Source organism: Elgaria multicarinata, chromosome 9 (assembly GCF_023053635.1).
Source record: "Elgaria multicarinata webbii isolate HBS135686 ecotype San Diego chromosome 9, rElgMul1.1.pri, whole genome shotgun sequence".
Lineage (NCBI taxonomy): Eukaryota > Metazoa > Chordata > Lepidosauria > Squamata > Anguidae > Elgaria > Elgaria multicarinata.
This window is the reverse complement of record NC_086179.1, coordinates 77,315,778-77,337,288: the sequence shown is the minus strand read 5'-3', so window position 1 is coordinate 77,337,288 and position 21,511 is coordinate 77,315,778. Positions and strand designations below refer to the sequence as shown.

Sequence of the window (21,511 nt, the reverse complement as noted above, 5' to 3'; positions counted from 1 at the left end):
TCGGTTATATCACATATATAAACACATGCAAACAAACTGTATCCTGATATAACTTGAGGGCACTTACAGTCTGAATATGGGGTGGGGTGAATATGCAGAGTTCAGACATCTGCCCTAGGGGGCCAAAAAGCAAGTTAGAGATGTATGGGGGAGAATATATATATATATATATATATATATATATATATATATATATATATATATATTAGTGCACAATCCTATGTCCCGTAGACAGCATTTGGAGGACATAGGATTTTCCAGCTTCTAGGATCTGAGGTCGGAACCAAGGCTCCAACCTTGGAGCCCAGAAACTGTGCTCCCTGCCCCTTCCCCCCCCCCGCCACACCTCATAGCTAGAGCGGTTCTCTCCACGCCGGCTATGTCTCTGTGCTTGGAAACGGAGCACAGATACAGCAAAAAGGAGGGAGTCCCGGGGCTGGGGAAGGGAAGAGACCTCATAAGCTGCTTTACACAATTGCCTATGCGCTGTGCGGCCTCTCCATTCCCGCTCCGAAGCTGCCCAGCTAGGTTTTACCTGTCTAACCAAAAATGCAGGGTGGACAAAGCATGGAGGCGAGGATCACCTCTGTGCTCCAGTCGCCCTGCATTGGATAGTCTTCAGCCTCCGAGTTTGGGGGCTGACGACTATCACCATAGGATTGCATCCTCCCTGCTTGCTTCCCTTTGAAATACTGCTTAAAAGTCCATTTTGTGCAAATAGGGTCAGAAAGGGCAGAACTAGCAGCAATGAATGACAGCAGGACTTCAATAGTGGAAATAATCCTTTAGGCTGAAGAAGAGATACTATGGTAATCCCTACACAAAAGGGGGTGAATACAGACAACCATTTGCCAGGTAGTAAATTACTCCTTGGCAAGCCAGGAGTACCTTGCCCGTACCACACTTTTGCACCTGATAAGAAATCCAGGAAACCAGAATTGGCAAGGTTCTCCTCACCCTTGGCAGAATAATGCAAACAGCCAACTTACCAAGTGGTTATATAAATATCTGTGATATGAAAACTGCTTGGTAAATAGCAGCCCATTCTCACCCACCCCCAAAAATCTGAGGAAAAGATTCCTTATCGAGGCTGACTTCTGTCACCCGCACTGCACATTTCACCCCCCCCCCAATTTTCACAGTTTTAAAATAGAAAAATATCCTACAGTTGAAAATTTTAAAATTTGCAGTAGTAAATTTGCATTGCTGCTGTTTTCATCTGGTTGAGCTTTTATATTGTATTTTATATTATGGTTTTATACTGTTGTTTTATACTTTGAATGGTTTTAATTTTTGTGAACCGCCCAGAGAGCTCTGGCTATCGGGTGGTATAGAAATGCAATAAATAAATAAATAAATAAATAACAAGATTATTAATTTAGAGAAGGGACTTTTCTAAAGGAAACTAGAAGTATTGCAATTGAATGCAATTAAACGATGGTTTATTGTTACAGGAGCAGGCTACAATGAACCTTGTGCTTGCATGTTTCCTCCGACTGCTCTATGGGAGCTGTGAGGAAATCCAAAGCTTTCATTTCCTTTTTTGATAAGCCACAGTTTAGTGTCACATCTAAACCCTAAATTGTGGTTAATCTTATCTATGGGTTGTTTAAACAAACCAGCTTCATAATCCTAGTTTTAGATGGTTTCACGAACCATAGTTAAGATCAACCACTGTTTGTCTGAGTTCTGATGTAACAACAAGTTTTAGCCAATCAAAAATGGAAGTGAATGCTTCTGAACTCTTCGTGACTACACTGGAAGAAGAAAGGTAAGGGGGAAGCATGGGAGCTCAGTGTGGCCTGTTCCTGTAACAATACAACCTAGTTTATCATTACGTCCAAATGCAGCCACACTGTGCAAAGTTGACATTGCACCACACTATATACATAGAATGATCACAACTTACTTCAAAGTCATTAAACAGTTTTTTTTTAAAAAAAAATCATGGTGTTATTGTATTACCTGTGAATGCGCGTGGTTTTGCCATTTTATGCCATTTTCCAGTATTAGATTGTTTCTCATCAATTTCTGTTTCCTCGACGGCAATAATCTCAGAAGTGGGCACAGCACAACACTCTGCATTGTGAGAAAGGTATACATAGTACAAAGGTTTTTTTAGCTTCTAATTCTAGAAGAAAATGTGAATAAATAAGACATATTATTCGAGAAGCAGATTTGAAGGCTTGACCTGCTGAAATACATTAATTGAAAGTCCTGAGGTTTTATTGGGGGGTAGATTCTTTCCTGTATCTTGTAAATTTAGAATTTTCTCTCCAAAGATAAAGATAAAAAAAGAAGATTGATAAGTCATAATAAAGAGGTTCATCATGAATGAACATGTTATGCTACCTAATTTATAGGTTCTTCCTGCCCAATATAATCTGTTCCAGAGATGGATAATTTGTGCTCCTCCAGGTGTTTTGGCCTAACGTTTTCATCAGCCTTAGCCAACATAGCCAATGATGAGGGAAGATGGGAGCTGTAGGCCAAAACACCTGAAGGGCCACCCCTTCCCAACCCCTGATCTATTCAGACTGTGCAACGGCTGTCTAGGGCCTCCAGCAGGCCTGTTCCCAGCCCTTCATTTGAACAAGTGTTTCCTTGCTTTCAACCCAAAGTTGAAAGCCCTCACTTGAGGAATTCTTCTCAGAGGAAAAACTAATGCTTACAGAAACCAAGGGCACACTCGATCAGTTGGTAACACTAGGCCAGGAGGAGCCTGGGCTTTCGGGGGAGTTGGCTGCAGGTCATAGAGAGGGGACTCCAACTCTGAAGTGGAGGCAGAGCAACAGCCTGGCCCCAGGAGCGTCATCACCTCACGCAACAGGCCAGTAGGGCTCCTGTGAGAAGGAGTGCTCGCTTACAAAGAAAGTCTCCTCAGGAGAAAGCAACTCTTCTGGAGTATGGCTCTGGCCAGAGAGCTTTAATGGGCAGCAGTTGAGCCTGGATGGGGCTCAGCATCCTTTATGGTTAAAATAGGGTGACCATATGAAAAGGAGGACAGGGCTCCTGTATCTTTAACAGTTGTATTGAAAAGGGAATTTCAGCAGGTGTCATTTGTATGTATGGAGAACCTGGTGAAATTCCCACTTCATCACAACAGTTAAAGCTGCAGGAGCTATACTAGAGTGACCAGATTTAAAAGAGGGCAGGGCACCTGCAGCTTTAACTGTTGTGACGAAGAGGAAATTTCACCAGGTTCTCCATATATGCAAATGGCACCTGCTGAAATTCCCTTTTCAATACAACTGTTAAAGATACAGGAGCCCTGTCCTCCTTTTCATATGGTCACCTTAGTTAAAAACCTTCAGTATCTGCATAGCCAGTGCTGGAAACAAGCTTCTGCTGCCTTGTTTCCTGTTTTCCTGACCCTGCCTTGTGATCGAACCTCTGTGTTACAGACCTTGGACTCCTGTTTGAATCTGCCACTGGATTGTGTATGTACCTGACTGCTTCACTGACTGCTCCCTCTTATTTTGACCACTTTCTGCTTTTGCCTCATTATATATGTATCTGACAGGTTATGTGTTCTGACCTTTGTCTGGTATCTTGACCACTTCGGCCTTTGCCTGAACTCCGTTGAACTGAAACTTGTCTGCTGCAACATTGGCCAGGTTTATTACTTTGCCTTGCGGTCAGCCCTTTCATTGAGACTACTACACCCAATGTAGGACACAAAGAGTGGAAAAGAGGACAGGGCTCCTGTATCTTTAACAGCTGTGTAGAAAAGGGAATTTCAGCATTTGTATTCATGTGGCACCTGGTGAAATTCCTTCTTCATCACAACAGTTAAAGCTGCCTTCTTTTGTATCCTGCAACTTCAACTGTTGTGATGAAGATGAGATTTCACCAGGTCAATTATGTATTTCTAAATTATAGTAATCACGTTTTCTACAATAGTATGTATCCAAAGCAATGTACTGAAGTAAGTGATAACAGCATCAATAATATTGATCAAAGAAACCAAAACGGCAACCAGAAATGAAAACTTGCCATGGCCAAGACTGATTTGTTTAAAGCAACTACATATCTACTCAGAAGTAAGTCCTGCTGAATTCAATGGGGCTTATTCCTGGATTTGTGACCATAGGACTGGCCTTATTGGTGGGTCAATATCGGGAAGCAAGATTGCCTCAAAACTCTGTGAACCCCAGTCTTGAAGGGGTATTTATTTATTTAAAACATTTATATCCCACCCTATATCATTAAGATCTCAGAGCGGCGTACAGATAAAAGCATACAGTATAAAACAATAAATATGCACAGTTAAAAACAAATTAAACCATGATCCAAGTTAAAACAATATATAAATTAAAAGCAATAAAAGCAGTTAAAACAATGTGCCAGTGAGTTTAACTATCAAAGGCTTTGTTAAAAAGCCATGTTTTTACTTGGCGTTGAAATGAAATCAATGTTGGCACCAACCAGGCCTCCAAGGGGAGGGCATTCCACAGTCGGGGTGCCACAACAGAGAAAGCCCTCTCCCTTGTCCCATCATAGCGTATATGTTGCATTGGTGGGATGCGGAGAAGGGATCTCAAGACTCGGACAGGCCTATATAAGGAGAGGTGCTCTCTTAAGTATCAAGGTCCTAAGCTGTTTAGGGCTTTAAACGTCATTACAAGCAGCTTGAATTCCGACCAGAAGCGTATAGGCAGCCAGTGCAGTTCCTTTAAGACTGACGTTATGTGGGTTCTATAAGATGTACCCGCCAGCAGTCTAGCTGCTGCATTTTGCACTAGCTGCAACTTCCGTGTCGTCTTCAAGGGCAGCCCCATGTAGAGTGCATTGCAGTAGTCTAATCGGGAAGTTACCAGTGCATGCACTACTGTGGCTAGGTTGTCCCTGTCCAGGAAAGGCCATAGCTGGTGGATCAGCCGAAGCTGACCCCAAATACTCTATGCCACAGAGTCCACCTGGGGATCCAGTGACAATGATGGATCTAGGAGTACTCCCAAGCTACGTACCTGCTCCTTCAGAGGGAGCGCCACCTCATCCAGAACATGATATGAGGCAGCAGAGATAAAAATCACATAAATATGCTATCATTTTAAAGGGGGGGGGAACAAATTATTTACATTCAGTTAGTCATTCTTATTTTACACTCAATTATCCCGTACCCAGGACCAGCTCCAGTTTTTCAGTGCCCCCAGACAAAAGATCAACATCCACAAAAGTTCTTTAGTATAATCTTTACACTGCCATGACAGGAAAAAAATGTTTATTCACTCTAGGGGAAAAGATCTACTGAATTAGTAATTATGCCAAGAGAATAATGACATTGTGGCAAAGATAAAAAATGTTATAGCCATGAACACTATTGTTATAATTTTGAATCTCATCTAACATTGGTTTCACTGAAGAAACAGAAAGATGTGAACAGCTGACGTTTATTGAATAAGGCCTACTCTTTCTGCCTCGGCATGTAAATCCTGGACCACAAATTTGCTTCTTATTGTCAGCAGAATGCATTACAAACATGTAGCAAAGCAATCAAAGGCAGAACTTTCCAAGGAGAAAAATAAATGCAGTTAGCCACACTCCATTTATTTCTAAACTGACAATGAAGTGCAAGCATAGCGAAGTGATATTCCACAAAACCAGGGTCTCATTAACATGGAGAATAACCAGTATATTACGCCTGAGAAAAAGCTCTCTTGTGATACCTGAATGATTAATTTAAAGGCTCCGTGGTGAATTCGTTTCCAAGAAAGCAAAAGCCCCCTTTGTTCCAATCATAGAATAATATAATAGTAGAGTTGGAAGGGGCCTATAAGGCCATTGAGTCCAACCTCCTGCTCAATGCAAGAATCCACCTTAAAGCATACCTGACAGATGGCTGTCCAGCTGCCTCTTGAATGTGTCTAGTGTGGGAGAGCCCACGTCCTCCCTAGGTCATTGGTTCCATTGTCGTATGGCTCCAACAGTCAGGAAGTCCAGCCGGAATCTGCCTTCCTGTAACTTGAGCCCATTATTCTATGTCCTGCACTCTGGGATGATCGAGAAGAGATCCTGGCCCTCCCCTGTGCGACAACCTTTCAAGTACTTGAAGAGTGCTATCATGTCTCTCCTCAGTCTTCAACCCTATGCTAACTCACTTTTGCACGTCATCCGCTTTCCTCAACTTGCTACTTTCCAGATGTGTTTGGTTGTGAATTATACCAACACATCTGGAGGGCCCCAAATTGGGAAAGGCTGTGTGCCGGAAACACTGGCTGAGGAAAAGACACCCCACGCTGGATGTGGCAATCCAGAACTGTGCTTTCTTCTGCTCTTCCCTGTCGTTCACTTACCACAGGTCAGCAGCAATGAGCCGCTTCACACATGACAGCTACCCTGAGGTAATGTCTTTAAACTGCTCTGTGTGCCACAGAGCAGCTCACTCACTGGCCATTCAAAGCAGCTTCCATGAAGTTTTAATGAAAAACACAATGACGGAGATATTAGTCCCAGCTGACCTCTTTTCCTTCTGCAGAAAACCATTTGCCTACTCAAGTGAAAAAGGAGAATTATCGTCCTCCTTTGTTCTCCCAAGCCTGGAATGGGAAGTGAAACCAGGTTTAAAGTGGGGAATATTCTTCTGGTGTAGTATATTACAGGCTAAATTCAGAGAAGAATATGTAATGATTGTAATGGGAACAAATAGGAATGGATTGACTACACTTATTTTATTTAGTTTAGTTATTTCATTTCTATACCGCCCAATAGCCGAAGTGCTCTGGGTGGATCACAAAAATGAAAACCACAAGGTACAGCACACTGAAACCCTGGGCTTACACGCAGCTTCCAATTTTCTCTCATCCAGGAATGAGATCGGTCCAAATCCAAGTACAGCTTGATCCTATATATACAGAATTAAGTACCACTGACAGCTAAGCAAGCATCATGCATGGAACTGCAGACTTGGTATGAGCAAACTACATCATCAGCGACTCATGAACTTCTGAAGAATGATCTTAACAGTGCAATCCTATACAGGTTACTTGGAGGTTAAGTACTGCTGAGTTCAATGGGACTCATTCCGTAGTGTATTATTATTATTATTATTATTATTATTATTATTATTATTATTAATTTATATAGCACCATCAATGTACATGGTGCTGTACAGAGTAAAACAGTAAATAGCAAGGCCCTGCCGCATAGGCTTACAATCTAATAAAGTCATAGTAAAACAATAAGGAGGGGAAGAGAATGCCAACAGGCACAGGGTAGGGTAAGCAGGCACAGGGTAGGGTAAAACTAACAGTATAAAGTCCGCACAACATCAAGTTTTAAAAGCTTTAGGAAAAAGAAAAGTTTTTAGTTGAGCTTTAAAAGCTGCGATTGAACTTGTAGTTCTCAAATGTTCTGGAAGAGCGTTCCAGGCGTAAGGGGTAGCAGAAGAAAATGGACGAAGCCGAGCAAGGGAAGTAGAGGCCCTTGTATCTGTTTAGGAGTGCAGGCTTATTTTGGTGATTTAATACATTTATGACAAAGACCAATCGTTTAATAGCTTGTGTTACACTGGCCCTTAGAGGTAGCTGAACACACCAAGTTCGGTAGGATTTACTCTCAGATAAGTGTGTAAAGCAGAGGTGCAGAACCTTAGGCCAGAATCCAAATACAGCCTTCCTGGGTGCCAATCCCACCTTCTGGGGCCCCCTAGATGGCCACACACCCTTTCCTTCCATCTTCCGGTCATTTGGTTGTTTCCCAGCTTTTCTGCAGTTCACCCCCACCCCCAAATCTAAAAGGTTGAAATTCCTCTCCTAGGGCTTGGTTAGTTGAAGTAAGAACATTAAGCTAAAATGTGCAGGTATTTTTGGCCCCAATTCCTTTGCCTTTGCCCCCCCTTTTATCTCCAGCCCCCCCCCCCCCCGAATGCTACTGCAAAATGCAATGTGGACTTCAAGCTGAAAGAGGTTCCACACCCCTGGTGTATAAGACTGCACCCTGACAGTCAATCAACATGAGCAAGGTAAGTACCTAATACATGTTTTCATGTACTGCCTCTCACTAGATGAGCATGCTTGGAATTTGTATTTTTCATCCAAGGCCCTGTCTCAGATCCCATCATCCAGAGAGGCAATGTTGGGTGGCACTTGAGACAGGACTTTTTATGTAGTGTCGTGTTTCCCAAAACCTCCTGCCTTATTGGGAGACAATAAAGAGTTCTGCCCCATAACCCACAAAGCTTTACTCAGGCATTAAACATCTCTTCCTGCCTGAAGAGAGTCTAAACTCTAGGAACTTTCCTCAAGGCAAAACTATGCAAACTCAGCAAGTCAATTGTCCTTTCAAGAAAAAGGGAAAACCTCTACCCAGAACACTTTAACTTCAAGGAGGCCAGTTCTGAAGAAGCCCTTGGCAAGAAGTTAGCTGGGCTGACCTTCTCTCTCCTTCCTTTAGCTCTGCCAATTTTAGTCTGCAGCAGACTCTAGGATCAGCTAGCCCTGAAGTGCCCTCCCCCTCTGAAGAATACTGATTTCCCACAGACTGTGTGTTGTTAACGTTTTCCGTGATAAGGTCTGGAAAAGGTTCATTCCCAGCTGGTGAAGAGCCCGTGAGAGTCACCTCCCCACTTCCCATGTAAGCTGGTATGTTTCTGGTGCCGTCTCTTCTGCTTCAGAATCTGATTCTGATTAATTGCCTGAAACTCCTTCCCCCAGCCTAAGGGCAACAGGCCTAGTCACGACATGTAGCAGACTCCCAGTAATGGACCTTCCTCTAGTTATCTTCAGGTAGTTACTCCATATGTTATTATTCCACTGGGCTTTTAATGTTTCCTGCTGCTCCCTAGTTTTACTACTGCCCTTTGATTTCATTGCAATGTTTTTTTATCTCTGTATTTTTGTCATGATTGTTGAATTGCTGTTTTTATTGATTTCAGTTTTACTGTGCATTAGCTTTTGGACTACAGCTCCCTGGATTCCTGACCATTGTCCATGCTGGCTGAGGCTGTTGGGAGTTGAAGTCCAAAGCATTTGGAGGGTACCAGGTAGGGGAAGGCTGCTGTACCTCGTTGCGAGTGCTCTTGGAGCAGAAGGGTGGATTATAATTATGCCAATAAATAATAATGTAAACAGTTCCAGGCGGTGTAAGGATGTCTTTCTTCAATTATCAAAGAAGCAGGAATAAAAATATTTTCCCCTAAACTTAAACTTTTTAAAAACTTTTGCTCGTTTGAAATAGACTGCCTGCTGCGAGGCAAAGAGTTACAGCAGCCTTACCCATTCATGTTGCAAGGCTGCGTTGAAGTATAAGGTGTGCATGACAGCTCCTCTCTAGGGCTGCCCCTTCATTGCTTTTTAGTACTGGTGTTATGACAGTTGGTCACGAAAGAGAGATCAATTTCCCTGATGCTAGCTGGTTTGCTCTTTTTGCTTCTTATGCCCATCCCACCTGGAGAAATATTTTGTGATACGATTGATACAACTTCTCAGGGAATTTCTGGGCTGCCGTTGCCCTGTGCTCTACATGTCCTGATAAATGGGAAGAGCTGGATCACTGAATTCATAGCCTAGAAATCCAGACAGTTTCCCCAGTCTGGCACAAGCTCTCGCACCACCTGAGGCAGGAGAGAACATGTGACTCTGCTGCATTGCACCGCTTTTTCTCTGTTGCATCCCTTTCCCCTTACATTGGCTGCTAATGCTGTGTGTGTCCAGAAGTAGTAGTTGTGAAACTCTTGTGAGATCTTGCTCCAGGTCTTGTGACAGCCCTGCAGCTGCTGCTTCTGGCTGCGTGGCTCTCTATCGAGTCGACACAGTGGTGGTGGTGGCAGCAACAAATGCAAGAGGAAAGCGGCACTTGATGATAGAGACAGAAGGCGGGCGGGTGCTCTAGGGAACCCTGCTAGCCGTTCCCTTGCTGCAGCAAATCCCAGAGGGAGAGGGGCTGGCAGGGCATTCCAGAGCACTCACTGCAGGTAGCAGGGCAGCAGCGGCGGGTCCTCCCCGGGGGAGTGGTGTAATTCCCCCACTCCTTCCATGACACCGACTGATGCGGGTGACTCACCTTGCTTCATGGCTGGGCAGCTCTGCGTTTCCCTAACCTTCCATCAACCCCATCACTTGCAAAATGAACCAGAAGCAATTAGGCAGAGTGTGCCTTTGCCAAGGTTAGCAATTCAGTGTACCCTGCCGCTGCTGCAGCAGCAGCAACTATGACAACATATTTTTGAATATTCAACATGGAAGCCTACCAATTTCACTAAAATTTGTATGATGGAAATACAGCAGCTCATGCACTAAACCTGACAAAAACAGAATTGAACAGGCTAATTATATATACCTGTTGGAGGACAAAAAGATTTATCCATGGAATATGCATTAAGAAGGTGTTGATGTCAGATCCTGGAAAGAAGCCAATTTTAATAGCTTTGATATTAGTAGACGTTTATAGGTTGGTCCATTAGGAGTGCAGTCTGTAGACAACAGAAATATCAGGGATGATATAAAGTGATGATACTCAGTATCCCAATCCTGAGATTGTTCTTGGATAACAGACATATCAAATAGCATTAAATTAGTTTCCATGAAATTTAGGCACTGATGGATACCCACCATTTGGTGTCACAAAACACACATAAACAGAAAAACTAATGAGTTCTTGGAGTGGCACATGATGGTTTGACAGGTTCTAGAAGCAGAAGTACTTGGCTGCTTTCAAGCTGAAATTAGCTGAAATATCTGTATACTCATTGGCTGGGTTCACCCTTAACACCAACCCATGATATGGGTTATTAAATTCTGGGTTGTCATGTTGAGTGAACATAGCCCAAACCATGGTTTATTAACTCTAAACAACCCAGAAAAAGAACCCATGGTTTGTAGCTGGGTTGTTTAAACCATGGTTGTCTTTACGTGTGAACTCAGAACGTGGGTTGTTCATGGGTTGTTTTGCGAGACTACAGAGGAAGTGAGCAAGAGTGGTAAAAAGCCCTAGCTGCTTTATAAATCAGTACTACAGTACCACAGATGCCTTTGGGATACAGGAAGGGAGGAGAAGGAGAGATTGAAAAAACAAAACTGCAGTTTGCTCAACTATCTGCCAGACAAACCCTGAGTAAAGCAATAAACACTGGGTTAAATAAACTACGAGTTAGCATTTATGTGCAAACCAAGTCATTGGCTAGAATAAAATCTGTGGGAACCAATACCCAAAGAGGTGTAGTTTGGTGGTAGAGCACATGCTTTGTATGCAGAAAGTCCTAGGTTCAATCCCTAACATATAGAGGTGGATATGGGAAAAACTTCTGCCTGAAACCCTGAAGATTTGCTGCCAGTCAGTGTAGACAATACTGAGCCTGATGGACTCTGAATAAAATAGTTTGTTATAAAAGGCCTGTGAGTAATGCATGTGTCTACGTGCACTGTACTGGTTCTTAAAAGATGCAAACAATACATTAATGGCAGATATATTTTAAAGTGAGCACTTTGATCAAAAAGAGATCACATTAAATAAGTGATCAGCTGACAAAACAAGCCTTTCAAAAGGCATGGATTAGAAACTCGAAGTTACAGAAATTTCAGTGACAAAGTGGAAAGGCAGTTAGTTCTCTGAGGTTTCCGGAATTACAGAATGTGTCTTCCCTGCCCTCCACCTCCCACAGGATTAAGAACTAAAAAGTAAAACCAGAAGAGCATGAGGAAGTTGAACAGATAAAGTTAAACAAATTGTCAAGCTTGGCTAAACAATGCCAAAAAGAGTTGGTGACTAAGATGTACGGAAGTCTGAGATAGGGAGGAGATGCTAATGATTGTACAGGGCAAGCAAGACATGAAACAAAGAAAGAAGAGAATTCAGTGTAGCTGTAAACAAAGTGTCAGGCAAAATAACTTAGAGTGAACTTTATGCACAAGCGGTCTCCATGGACACTGCCTAGTTCTGAGGCATTTCAGCCTGGTCAGCTCTACACCTGAATTCACAACTGACAAACTACACCTAGGGTCATTCCTCTGCCTCAAGGTGATGCTGCACCATGGAGACAGGAGTGGACTTACGAAGCTGAGTGCTGAGCACATAGGAAGCAAAAGTAGAAAAGCAACTCAAACTCTGGTTTGGGCTCCCAATTATGGTTAGCAGAAACCATGATTTCATAGAATCATCGAACAGTACAGTTGGAAGGGGTCTATAAGGCCATCGAGTCCAACCCTCTGCTTGATGCAGGAATCCACCTTAAAGCATGCTTGACAGACGGCTGTCCAGCTGCCTCTTGAAGGCCTCTAATGTGGGCGAGTCCACGATCTCCCTAGGTCATTGGTTCCATTGTCCAGTTTGGGTGTAACACTAAACTATAGTTCTGCGCTATATAAATGAGCTGGCCAAGTCTTGAACTTGTATGCTCCCCTTTCCCTCCCCTGACACAACCATGAAGAGGAGTTTGGAAACCTCTGCTTCCTGGTTTAAATTAGTCACAATTTGTCATTATGTCCTATAGAGCCAAGCTGTAGTTAGTTTGTTCACTGAAAGAACAAACTGTGGTTTATGATACTGGCTTGTTTCAATAAATGTAGTTCAAACGAAATACAGTTTCTGGTTCAGATGTAACAACAAATTGCAGCTAGCTTGAACTAGGAAGTGGAGGTTTCCAATCTCCCCTTTGCAGCCATGCTGGGTGAGGAGAGAGGAAGGGAAGGTCGTGAGCCTGAGGCTTGCCCATGCTCACTCATGTAGCACTAAATAATAGCTTAGTGTTCCATTCAAACTGGGTCAATATGTCATAACAACCTTCCCCAACTTAGTGTCCTATTGACGTTTTGGACTACAACTTCCAGCATTCCTGGCCGTTTGCCACGCAACCAGAACTGATAGGAGTTGAGGTCTAAAACAGCTGGAGGGCATCAGGTTGGGGAAGGCTGTGCCACAATTTGCCCATCTAACTCAGAGCTATCTTTCCCAGTTTGGAATACTTGACATTTCAGCAGCAACGCGGAGGCTAACAGCAGCCACTCTTCACTGCCGGTCTGCTATCTGCTCCAATGTGCCCACAACGACAGTGGTTTTCTTGCCTGAGAAAAGCTTTACATTGCTGGGCTATGCTATTTCAGACTGCAAGTGGGAGACAGAATGTATGAATATTGCCCTTCATAAAATACTCCCTAACCAGGCTTGTAAAGAACTATTCGCCTTACCTGTGCTGAGTAAGACTCTCCTCTGAACAAAACAGTCAGGGAAGCATGATAAAAATGGATTTCCTCCCCACACCCACCTTCCCTTACAGCCAGGTATTACTAATACATACTGTATGAAGGCAATCCAGCTTAAAAGTTTGTGAGATAGTAACCTTTGTTGGTTTATTGACAAGGCTGTTGTATGCAGACAAAGCAAGAAGGTCAGGGTTCTAGCTAGCCTAGAATCTTCTACTAATTTTATATGTGAAGGGAGGGTTCAACATTTCTAGAGAAATAAAACATCTTTTAGTTTTCAAATACTTGCATAATATGCAATTAAAAATAGCAGGGCCTAAAAAGTATAAAGGGATAAAAAGAGAAACAGGTTCTAAGTTCACAGTAGCTTCCAGGGAGTCCCTCCCACAGAAACCAACGAGAGCAGTGGGTGGAGAAACTGTTGCTCCCTAGATGTTGTTGTACTATAATTCCCATTACCCCTGACTGCTGGCTGTGTTGGCTGGGGCTGATAGGAGAGGGGGTTGCATATTCAAAATGGCGTCACGCGACCAGCAGTCTCACCATGGGTAAAATAACCAATGGTAGGCTAACAAGTCATGCCTCCAAGTAACCACAGTCTCTCATCATTCTCTCATTCCCCCAAAAGACATCTCATTGTTCACAAGAGAGAAATTGCTCAAAAGGAGGCATGCACGCTCAAGTGATATATGCAAACTTGCATAGTTTAATAATAAACCAGTCACATGATCAGTCATCTTTAGTATAGACTCACAGGACCACACTACAAAATATATTGTTCACACATTTATTTATTTATATCATTTTTATACCTCCCGATAGCCGAAGCTCTCTGGGCAGTTCACAAAAAAAATATTTTGCAAGCATGTTTAAATTGGCCATTTCTGTTTTGAAGAAAAAGCAGCTGCAAGCACCTGTAGCAGAATATGCCCCAAACCTAGGATGACCATATGAAAAGGAGGACAGGGCTCGTGTATCTTTAACAGTTCCATAGAAAAGGGGATTTCAGCAGGTGTCATTTGTATGCATGAAGCATCTGGTGAAGTTCCTCTTCATCACATCAGTTAAAGCTGCAGGAGCTATACTGCAGCTATACTGTGACCAGATTTAAAAGAGGGCAGGGCACCTGCAGCTTTAACTGGTGTGATGAAGAGGAAATTTCACCAGGTTCTCCATATATACAAATGACACCTGCTGGAATTCCCTTTTCTATGCAACTGTTAAAGATACAGGAGCCCTGTCCTCCTTTTCGTATGGTCACCCTATCCAAACCCAGTTTCCCACCAAAAATTGCACCCCACCCCCGCTCCTATTTGCCTTTTAGGGTGTAGCTTACTGCAAACAGCACTTTTGGGGGCAAACAACAGCAGGTGTGTGTGACAGGAGGAGCATGATCTGGATTCGGGACCTGCTGCAGCTGCATTTCCTTCAAAACTGCACCCTTTCTAGTTCTACTTTAATCCCTTCTGATTACAACAGAAGCTTCCTCTTTACCACAACGGCCCAGTCAGATTAAGACAAATGAGTTATGTTATGAATCCTTCATAGGATTGGAAGCATTTTCACAATAGGATGTACAAGTGAAATGCAGAGAGCTTCTGCAGGTGATACAGAGGCCATGTGGATATTAAAAAGAAAGGCAGGAAAATGTACAAGAAACCGTGTGTTGCTTTAAGACATTATTATTATTTAACTAAGTTAAAGGTCTTTTAAGAAATATTTTATGGGTATAACCTCTGCAGCAGTGAAGATCATTTCTTTAAGGGAAGTAATGAAGCTTTAGGGTTTAACATGCTACACAAATTAAAACTCCTATGGCTTTTTCTGTTTTTAAGAATGTGGGTCTTTTTTAGCAGTAAAGCTAAATAAAAACTTGTTTAAATAGAACCAAGCTATTAAGGCTATGAGTTCAAAGACAAAAACCTTACATATACCTGGCTTTATTGCTTCTGTTTTTAGATGCTTTTTAAATACATGATAGAAAGACCATGGGGAATCTTTGGCTGAGTTTGTCCATAGCCTTAAGCTCGTTTGCTCCAAAACTAGTCACTTGACTATGGGACTTACTTCAGGGTAAACAGATCTAGGCTTAAAAAGCTACTGGTTAACCACTCTTGCGCTTTAATTCAGTCTATTAAAATGCACATACAACTAACTGTACAGCAATTTCATATGTAGCGTTCTTTAATCTATTCCAACAGGACCTCTGAGAGACAGGTCATTAATATTCCGCTTCCCAAATGGGGAATTGAGACTCTCTGGGCCAAAACACACATTACTTTCAATCTGTATCTAGCAGCTATGTCTTTTTTTCATTTTTACTCTAGAGTAGGTGCTGGGGCCCTGGTTGTTTGGTGGGCTTTTAAGTTCTGGATCAAGCCCCCTGCATCTACTCTAAAGTAAAAAAAATGAAAAAACAAAAAGACAGAGCTGCTGAATACAGACTGAAAGTAATGTCTGTTTTGGCACTCTTACCAGAAGTCGCATAAAAAGAGTGTCTGATTTCTATTTCCACTGTAGCACATCAAAGGGAATTTCCACAAGTATCTTAAGGCCCTGGCACTTGGCCAACTAAATGAACTGACAATACAAGGAATGCAAAGTTCAATATTTTATGGCTCTTTAAAATTCGCTAATTCTAAGTGAGAATCTGTGTTCAAGTAGGGTGTGTGTGTATGTTTAAGAATACTGCATTTCTCCAACTCAGACATATGAGTAAGCAGACTTGGAAGAATAGTCTCTGTAGAAGGCACTCTACTGAAGAGTAATGACTGATTCAGTGCTCAGCCAGGCGCCAACTATATTTGAAAAATTGCTTCAAATTCTGTTTAACAGGAAGGAGCCTATTCTGACAGGCTCACTGCTGTCATCACTGGTATCAGAAACAAAGGAAGGAATCAAGGGAATGATGGGAAACCACATTCCAAAATGGATTTTTTAAAAATATGTATTTTAATTATTATAAACCAAATTCATCCTCTCCCAGAGTCTCCAAGTTGACTAGTCTCCCAGTTGGCAACTGGTTCCATCTACAGTCTATAAGCCTGTTAGCCAGCTGGAGACAGAAACCCGTAACTAGGTCAGGGGGAATATGCACAATTAATTTATATTTACTTATTTTATTAAAATACTATTCAGTGAAGTTTTATAGCAATTTATAATAATTAAAATAGTAAAGTGACAATAAAACAGTATAATACAAATGGAAACCAAGGTAGCAATAATACAGTATAAAGGAGTTGTTAAATCCAAAGACCAACTGAAGCTAAATGTTTTCACTTTTCTGTGAAAAACCAAGAAGGAAAAGGCTGTCTGAACTTCCCTCAGAAGGAGTTTCTACAATATGAGGGCTACCACAGAAAAGGCCCTGCTCCGAGTGGTGGGCAACAACCCTGGTCCAAACAAGCAACAGGAAAAAGAGAGATCACTGGAGGAGAAAGCAAGATCATGCCCACCAAACAAAGAAGGCTATGACACTACAGGAAGATAGAACATCAAGTGTCTAGTATTGGAAAAGACGGAAGTGGCTTCACATTTATGCAGCAAATATTGTTGTGTATACCCAGCGGAACAAACATGGCCATGGCTAGATCAGGTCTATATCCCAGGATTGTCCTGGGATCATCCCTGTACATCCAAATGACACACAGGGGATCCTGGGAGCAGGCAGGGACGACCCCTCCATTTTCCTGGGATAATCCTTAGTTCTAGCTAAGGCCATAGTCTCAGTCATCCTGAAGCACAGGCCAGGAGAGTTCTACACATAGTGCAAGCCGAGTCTTAGACTGGGGAGGGGGAGAATCGTGTTTCAGTGTCGCTCTCCTCCCTCTTCTGTCCCACGATACTTCCTCTTTCTTAACACAGAAGAAGAAAGAGGAAGTAAAGAATGACCACGTGGTCCATTCAGTGGCCGCTTGTATCGCACCGCTTTTTCTGCACACAGCAGGAAATGGCGCCACATTCTGTTTTTTAAAAAAAAAGGATTTAAAGGGGTCTATTTTGTGAAGAAAAGAAGGCAAGAAGGAGCGGGAGACGCATGGGAGGCGGACATCGTTGTCAAAAGGACCCAAGAACATCTGTAAGTGGGGAGCAACGAGCATGCCATACAATGCTTGTCTGATGATGCTCATAGGGTACTTCAGACAGATAGCTCCTAGCACCATTCCTCTCCTCCTCCCCATTTTTCTTTTTTATATATTTTTCAGAGGCGCAGGGCCGTTTCTCTCCTCCCCGTTTTTTAAAATTATTATCTGTACAGCTGCGCAGATAGTTAAAAAAAATGGGGGGAAGAACTGGCCCTGTTCCTCTCTTCACTCCCTTTTTTATTTTTTTATATTTTTACAGAGGTGTGAGGCCGTTCCTCTCCTCCTCCTCCCCCCGTTTTTTAAAATTATTATTTACCACGGGGCACAGGGTTCTCCTGAGCTCCTGGAGGTCCGCCCCCTTCCCTGTCCAGCTGATGGCAACCAATCATGGGGCGTCATCGGCTATGACACACCTCCACTGCCAAAAATGTTGGGATAAGTGCCCAACTTTTTTTCAGCAGAGTTTCTGGAGTTTGTCTCCGGATGGCTTCACATTGGTGGCTGCGTCATGAAGATGACCTGCCGCTACTGTGAATCCACCCCAGGGCAAACCCTTAGTGTAGACATGCCCTCGGTATTGGTGAGCTTCCTTTCTGCTTTTGTACTTGCAAAAAGCCATACATGCAGTTGTCATAGTGCAAACACCAGAAGCACTATGGTGACTGTATATACTACTCTATACATGAGGGATCTGGTATGCCTCATGGCATGTTGCTCACCATGAGTAACCAGGTTAGTATTAAATTTAGATACTTCACAAGTCAGCTTTGTTCTTTAGTCTATTATTGTATAAAAGCTCTCAGAGACGAGGCTAAGGTGCTGTCCACACAATACACTCTTTGTCCACGTAACCGGTCCTGATTGTTTATAGCAGCAGTTCTTAAAACAAGTTTTTGATCTTCGACTGAGGCTACACCACATCCAAAAGTCAATGAGCAGATTTGCCAATCTGTAGCCATCAAAAGTCCCTGGTGGCCATATTTGAGGAACCTTGACTCATGCATGTGTAATCGCATGCACAAGTATATCTGCACCTATTGATCACAGGTAGTCACCAGCAAGCAGTTCAAACAGGCTCTTAACAGACTGCAGGTAGAAAAAACTAATGTTTCAGAGATGTGGAGCACGTGGAACTGACAATCTATATTTGTTGACCTACTGTAAGTGTCCAATAGGAACGATTCACCACTGAAGACCGACTGTATGCTGCCTTGAGATCTTATTGATATAGGGTGGGATATAAATGTTTAAAATAAATAAATAAATAAATAATCCTTATGAAACTTTTACTAGCCAGTCAAAATATTCTTACATAGCAATATAATGATGGAAATCTAATTATATATCTACCAAATATTGCTGCATGTTTGCTGACTTCTTTGTTTTACTATTAATGCTTTTCAAATATTTAAAATAAATCTAACACAGAGAGAGATTATTAAGTGTGTGCCTTTCCTAATAAGCGTTGGGCCAACTGCCAGGCCAGCAGCTCAAACTTGTAAAAGGAGTTATTCAAATTATGCCTATGCTTCAATGCGTTGGTGTACTGCTTTCATCACTGCATACTTGACCAGCAATATTAAATGCGGATGTTAAGATCATAGTGTTGACTAATCATAAAAACACTACTGAAACAGCAATTAGGTCCCACCACCACCACCACTGGCCTCTGGCAAAGAAAGGTTTGAGAGAAAAGATTATGCCCTAAGCCTCTTGAGGAGAAATCTGGATGGGCCTTACAAGGTGGGATAGGAGTTGTCCTCTTGCCCAGTGGACAAGATGGCTTTGTATTTCAACAACTTTTCAGAGGCACATATATACAGCACTACTGTTACGCAGGGCTTGTATCAGATGTCAGAGATCTACTTCCTACTGCAAGGAGTCCTTCAGTTGATGCACAGTTTCAAACCAGTTTGAACCAAAGACAGCTCCTCTCAAGCATCTTCGGTGCTCCCCAAGCACATTTTTTAAAAAAGTTTTGCCTTTGTATGCAACTACAGCTTAAGTTGAAAAGGAGCGCGGACAAGGAGGGCCCGAAGCTCCTCTGGGAGTCATGTCTGCGTGGTCTTGTTGAACGAGCGAAAGGACAGCGATGGCTTCATCGGGAGGGAGAGGCACTCTGTACATGCTCAGAGCCACGCTTTTAGAAGCACGATTTCACCCGTGCCCAGATCTGAGCCCGGAGAAAGACGAGCGCCTGGGGGGGGGGGGGGTAAGGAATACCCCCTTTGCAAGCCTTTGTTCTCCACCCCGCGCGCCCAAGCGCCATCCTCACCTTCCCCCAACCCTCGTCTGCAGCCAAGGGAGCCTCCTGAGGGCACCTACCTCGTCCCCTGCGTGGTGGTGGCTCTGGGTCCCGCCATGCCAAGATCCCCCGCTCCGGGTCTAAGGTGACCTCCCGGGGACGCTGCCCCAGAACCAGCAAGGAGGTGAGCCGGGTCCGCCGGCCAGCCGGGGGGGACCCCTCGCCCATGGCTCTTCAGTGACCCGGGTGCTTTGACTTCAGCGTCATGATTGGCGAGCGCGGTCGGGGCGAGCGCCGCCACCGGAGAAGATGGACGAGCCGGTCGGTGCGCCCGTCCGCCTGATGTTTCAGAATCTGTTATCCTTCAGAATTTGCAGCTCCGCTCTCAAGGAGCATGCGCGCGGAGCGGGGGGGGGGGGGGACTCGCGCACGCTCAGTGGCCGCTGCTGAAGGTGGCGTGGCCCTCAAGTAGGGTGCCCTCACTCCTTCCGCTCCCTTGTCGTTCGCAAGGAGGAGGAAGACAAGTCGCTGGGGAGAAGGGGAGCGACAGGAATCGGAGTGGGCCCGGTCTGGAATGGAGCTCAGAGCTCAAAGGAGGTCAGAAGGAGAAGGGAGGCCCATCGCTATGGGATCGGATGGAAGCAGCAGCAGGAGAGAAAGGAAAAACAACCACATCAGTGTCTTCAAGAAGCACACATGAGATCCATCCTAGCAGCGCTTGCAAACAAAGAAATAAAGATAGCGATGTGTCCCCGCCGGCCCCACTCTCCCAGTCTTGCCGGATTTTCCTCGTTCTCTCTAGGCAGGAGCTTCTCCTTTTGCATTTCATAGTGCCAGGGATTGGTTTGGAGGAGGAGATAACATGATTTCTATTTCCAAAATATTTTCAGTTCACTTCATGGTGTTGACAGGAAAGGGTGTTTCCAGATGGGAGTTGTTTGTTTGACTGCTGGGCCTCAATTAAAAATACCGCCAGCATGGATTTTCTTAAAAACATTCCAGAAAGATTATGGTTAGCAGAAGGATGCTAAAAATAGTCTGTCCAAATGCCTGACCTTGTTAAATCACAGGGCAATGGCAGTGTGTTTGTGGTGATGGCGGTGAGATGTGGGGGAGGAACACCCATCATTAGTATATCTATTTAGAAAATAGACTTATCTTCTCAATGTTACGTTTCCCAGTTAACATGCTTGCACATATTTCCCTGTTAAACATTCAAATAGTTTTGGTAACCACTTCTGGTGGGAAAATGCAGTAGTTTTCTGTTTGTGATCTAACATGTGGCATATTAGGCCATGCTGCATATAGATGACTTAGAAGCCACCAAAAGTTCCCCCAAAAGCAAAAGGGGAGAAGACATTTTCTGGCTTTGATTCTAAAAGATTTCAAACAAGTTCAACTGAACACAGTGGCATTGGCATCTGTGTAAATATACATGCATAGGATTGCTCATTGACCCAGTTCTCACATCAAGCTGCAATTCCTGGGTTGTTTAAGCCAGGAATTGTCAGAGACAAATAAAGCAACAAGCATGCTGACTCCCACATGCTTGTGGTTTCTGCTTTCAGTTAATAACCCAGGAACTCCCCATTCCTCAATTGTTTTGTGACACGCAAACCTGGAAACTCTAGGTTGTTTGTTGGCTAAACAGCCCAGAGTTAACCCAAAAATTGCCCATGGTTTGTTGTTGGATCAACTCAAAACATGCATCCACAATTGCAAGACGTGAAGCCAGTGTGGTGTAGTGGCTAAAGTGTTGGACTGGGAGTTGGGAGATCCAGGTTCTAGTCCCCACCCAGCCATGGAAACCCACTGGGTGACTTTGGGCCAGTCACAGACTCTCAGTCCAACATACCTCACAGAGCGGTTGTTGTTGTGAGGATAAAATAGAAAGGAGGAGGATTATGTATGCCGCCCTGGGTTCCTTGGAGGAAAAAAGGCGAGATATAAATGCAATAATAATAATGGTTATGTGTCATGTGTATTCATTTACATGCATGAGCACTAGAGACAAGATATACACCTTCATCTTGTGGCAGGAAAAC

General features: G+C 43.4%; 1 protein-coding gene across 1 annotated transcript in view; it reads right to left on the bottom strand.

The window, feature by feature from the left end:
* The window catches only part of CERK (ceramide kinase), a 55,236-nt gene extending 35,419 nt beyond the window's left edge, over nt 1–19,817 (bottom strand). The window contains exons 1-2 of the mRNA XM_063134115.1: nt 19,547–19,817; nt 1,966–2,079 (exon numbers count right to left, since the gene is read on the bottom strand). Of these exons, the coding sequence (XP_062990185.1) occupies nt 1,966–2,079; nt 19,547–19,694 (262 nt within the window). The 5' untranslated portion in view covers nt 19,695–19,817. The remainder of the gene's footprint in view (nt 1–1,965; nt 2,080–19,546) is intronic.
* Nucleotides 19,818–21,511: the final 1,694 nt, after the last annotated feature.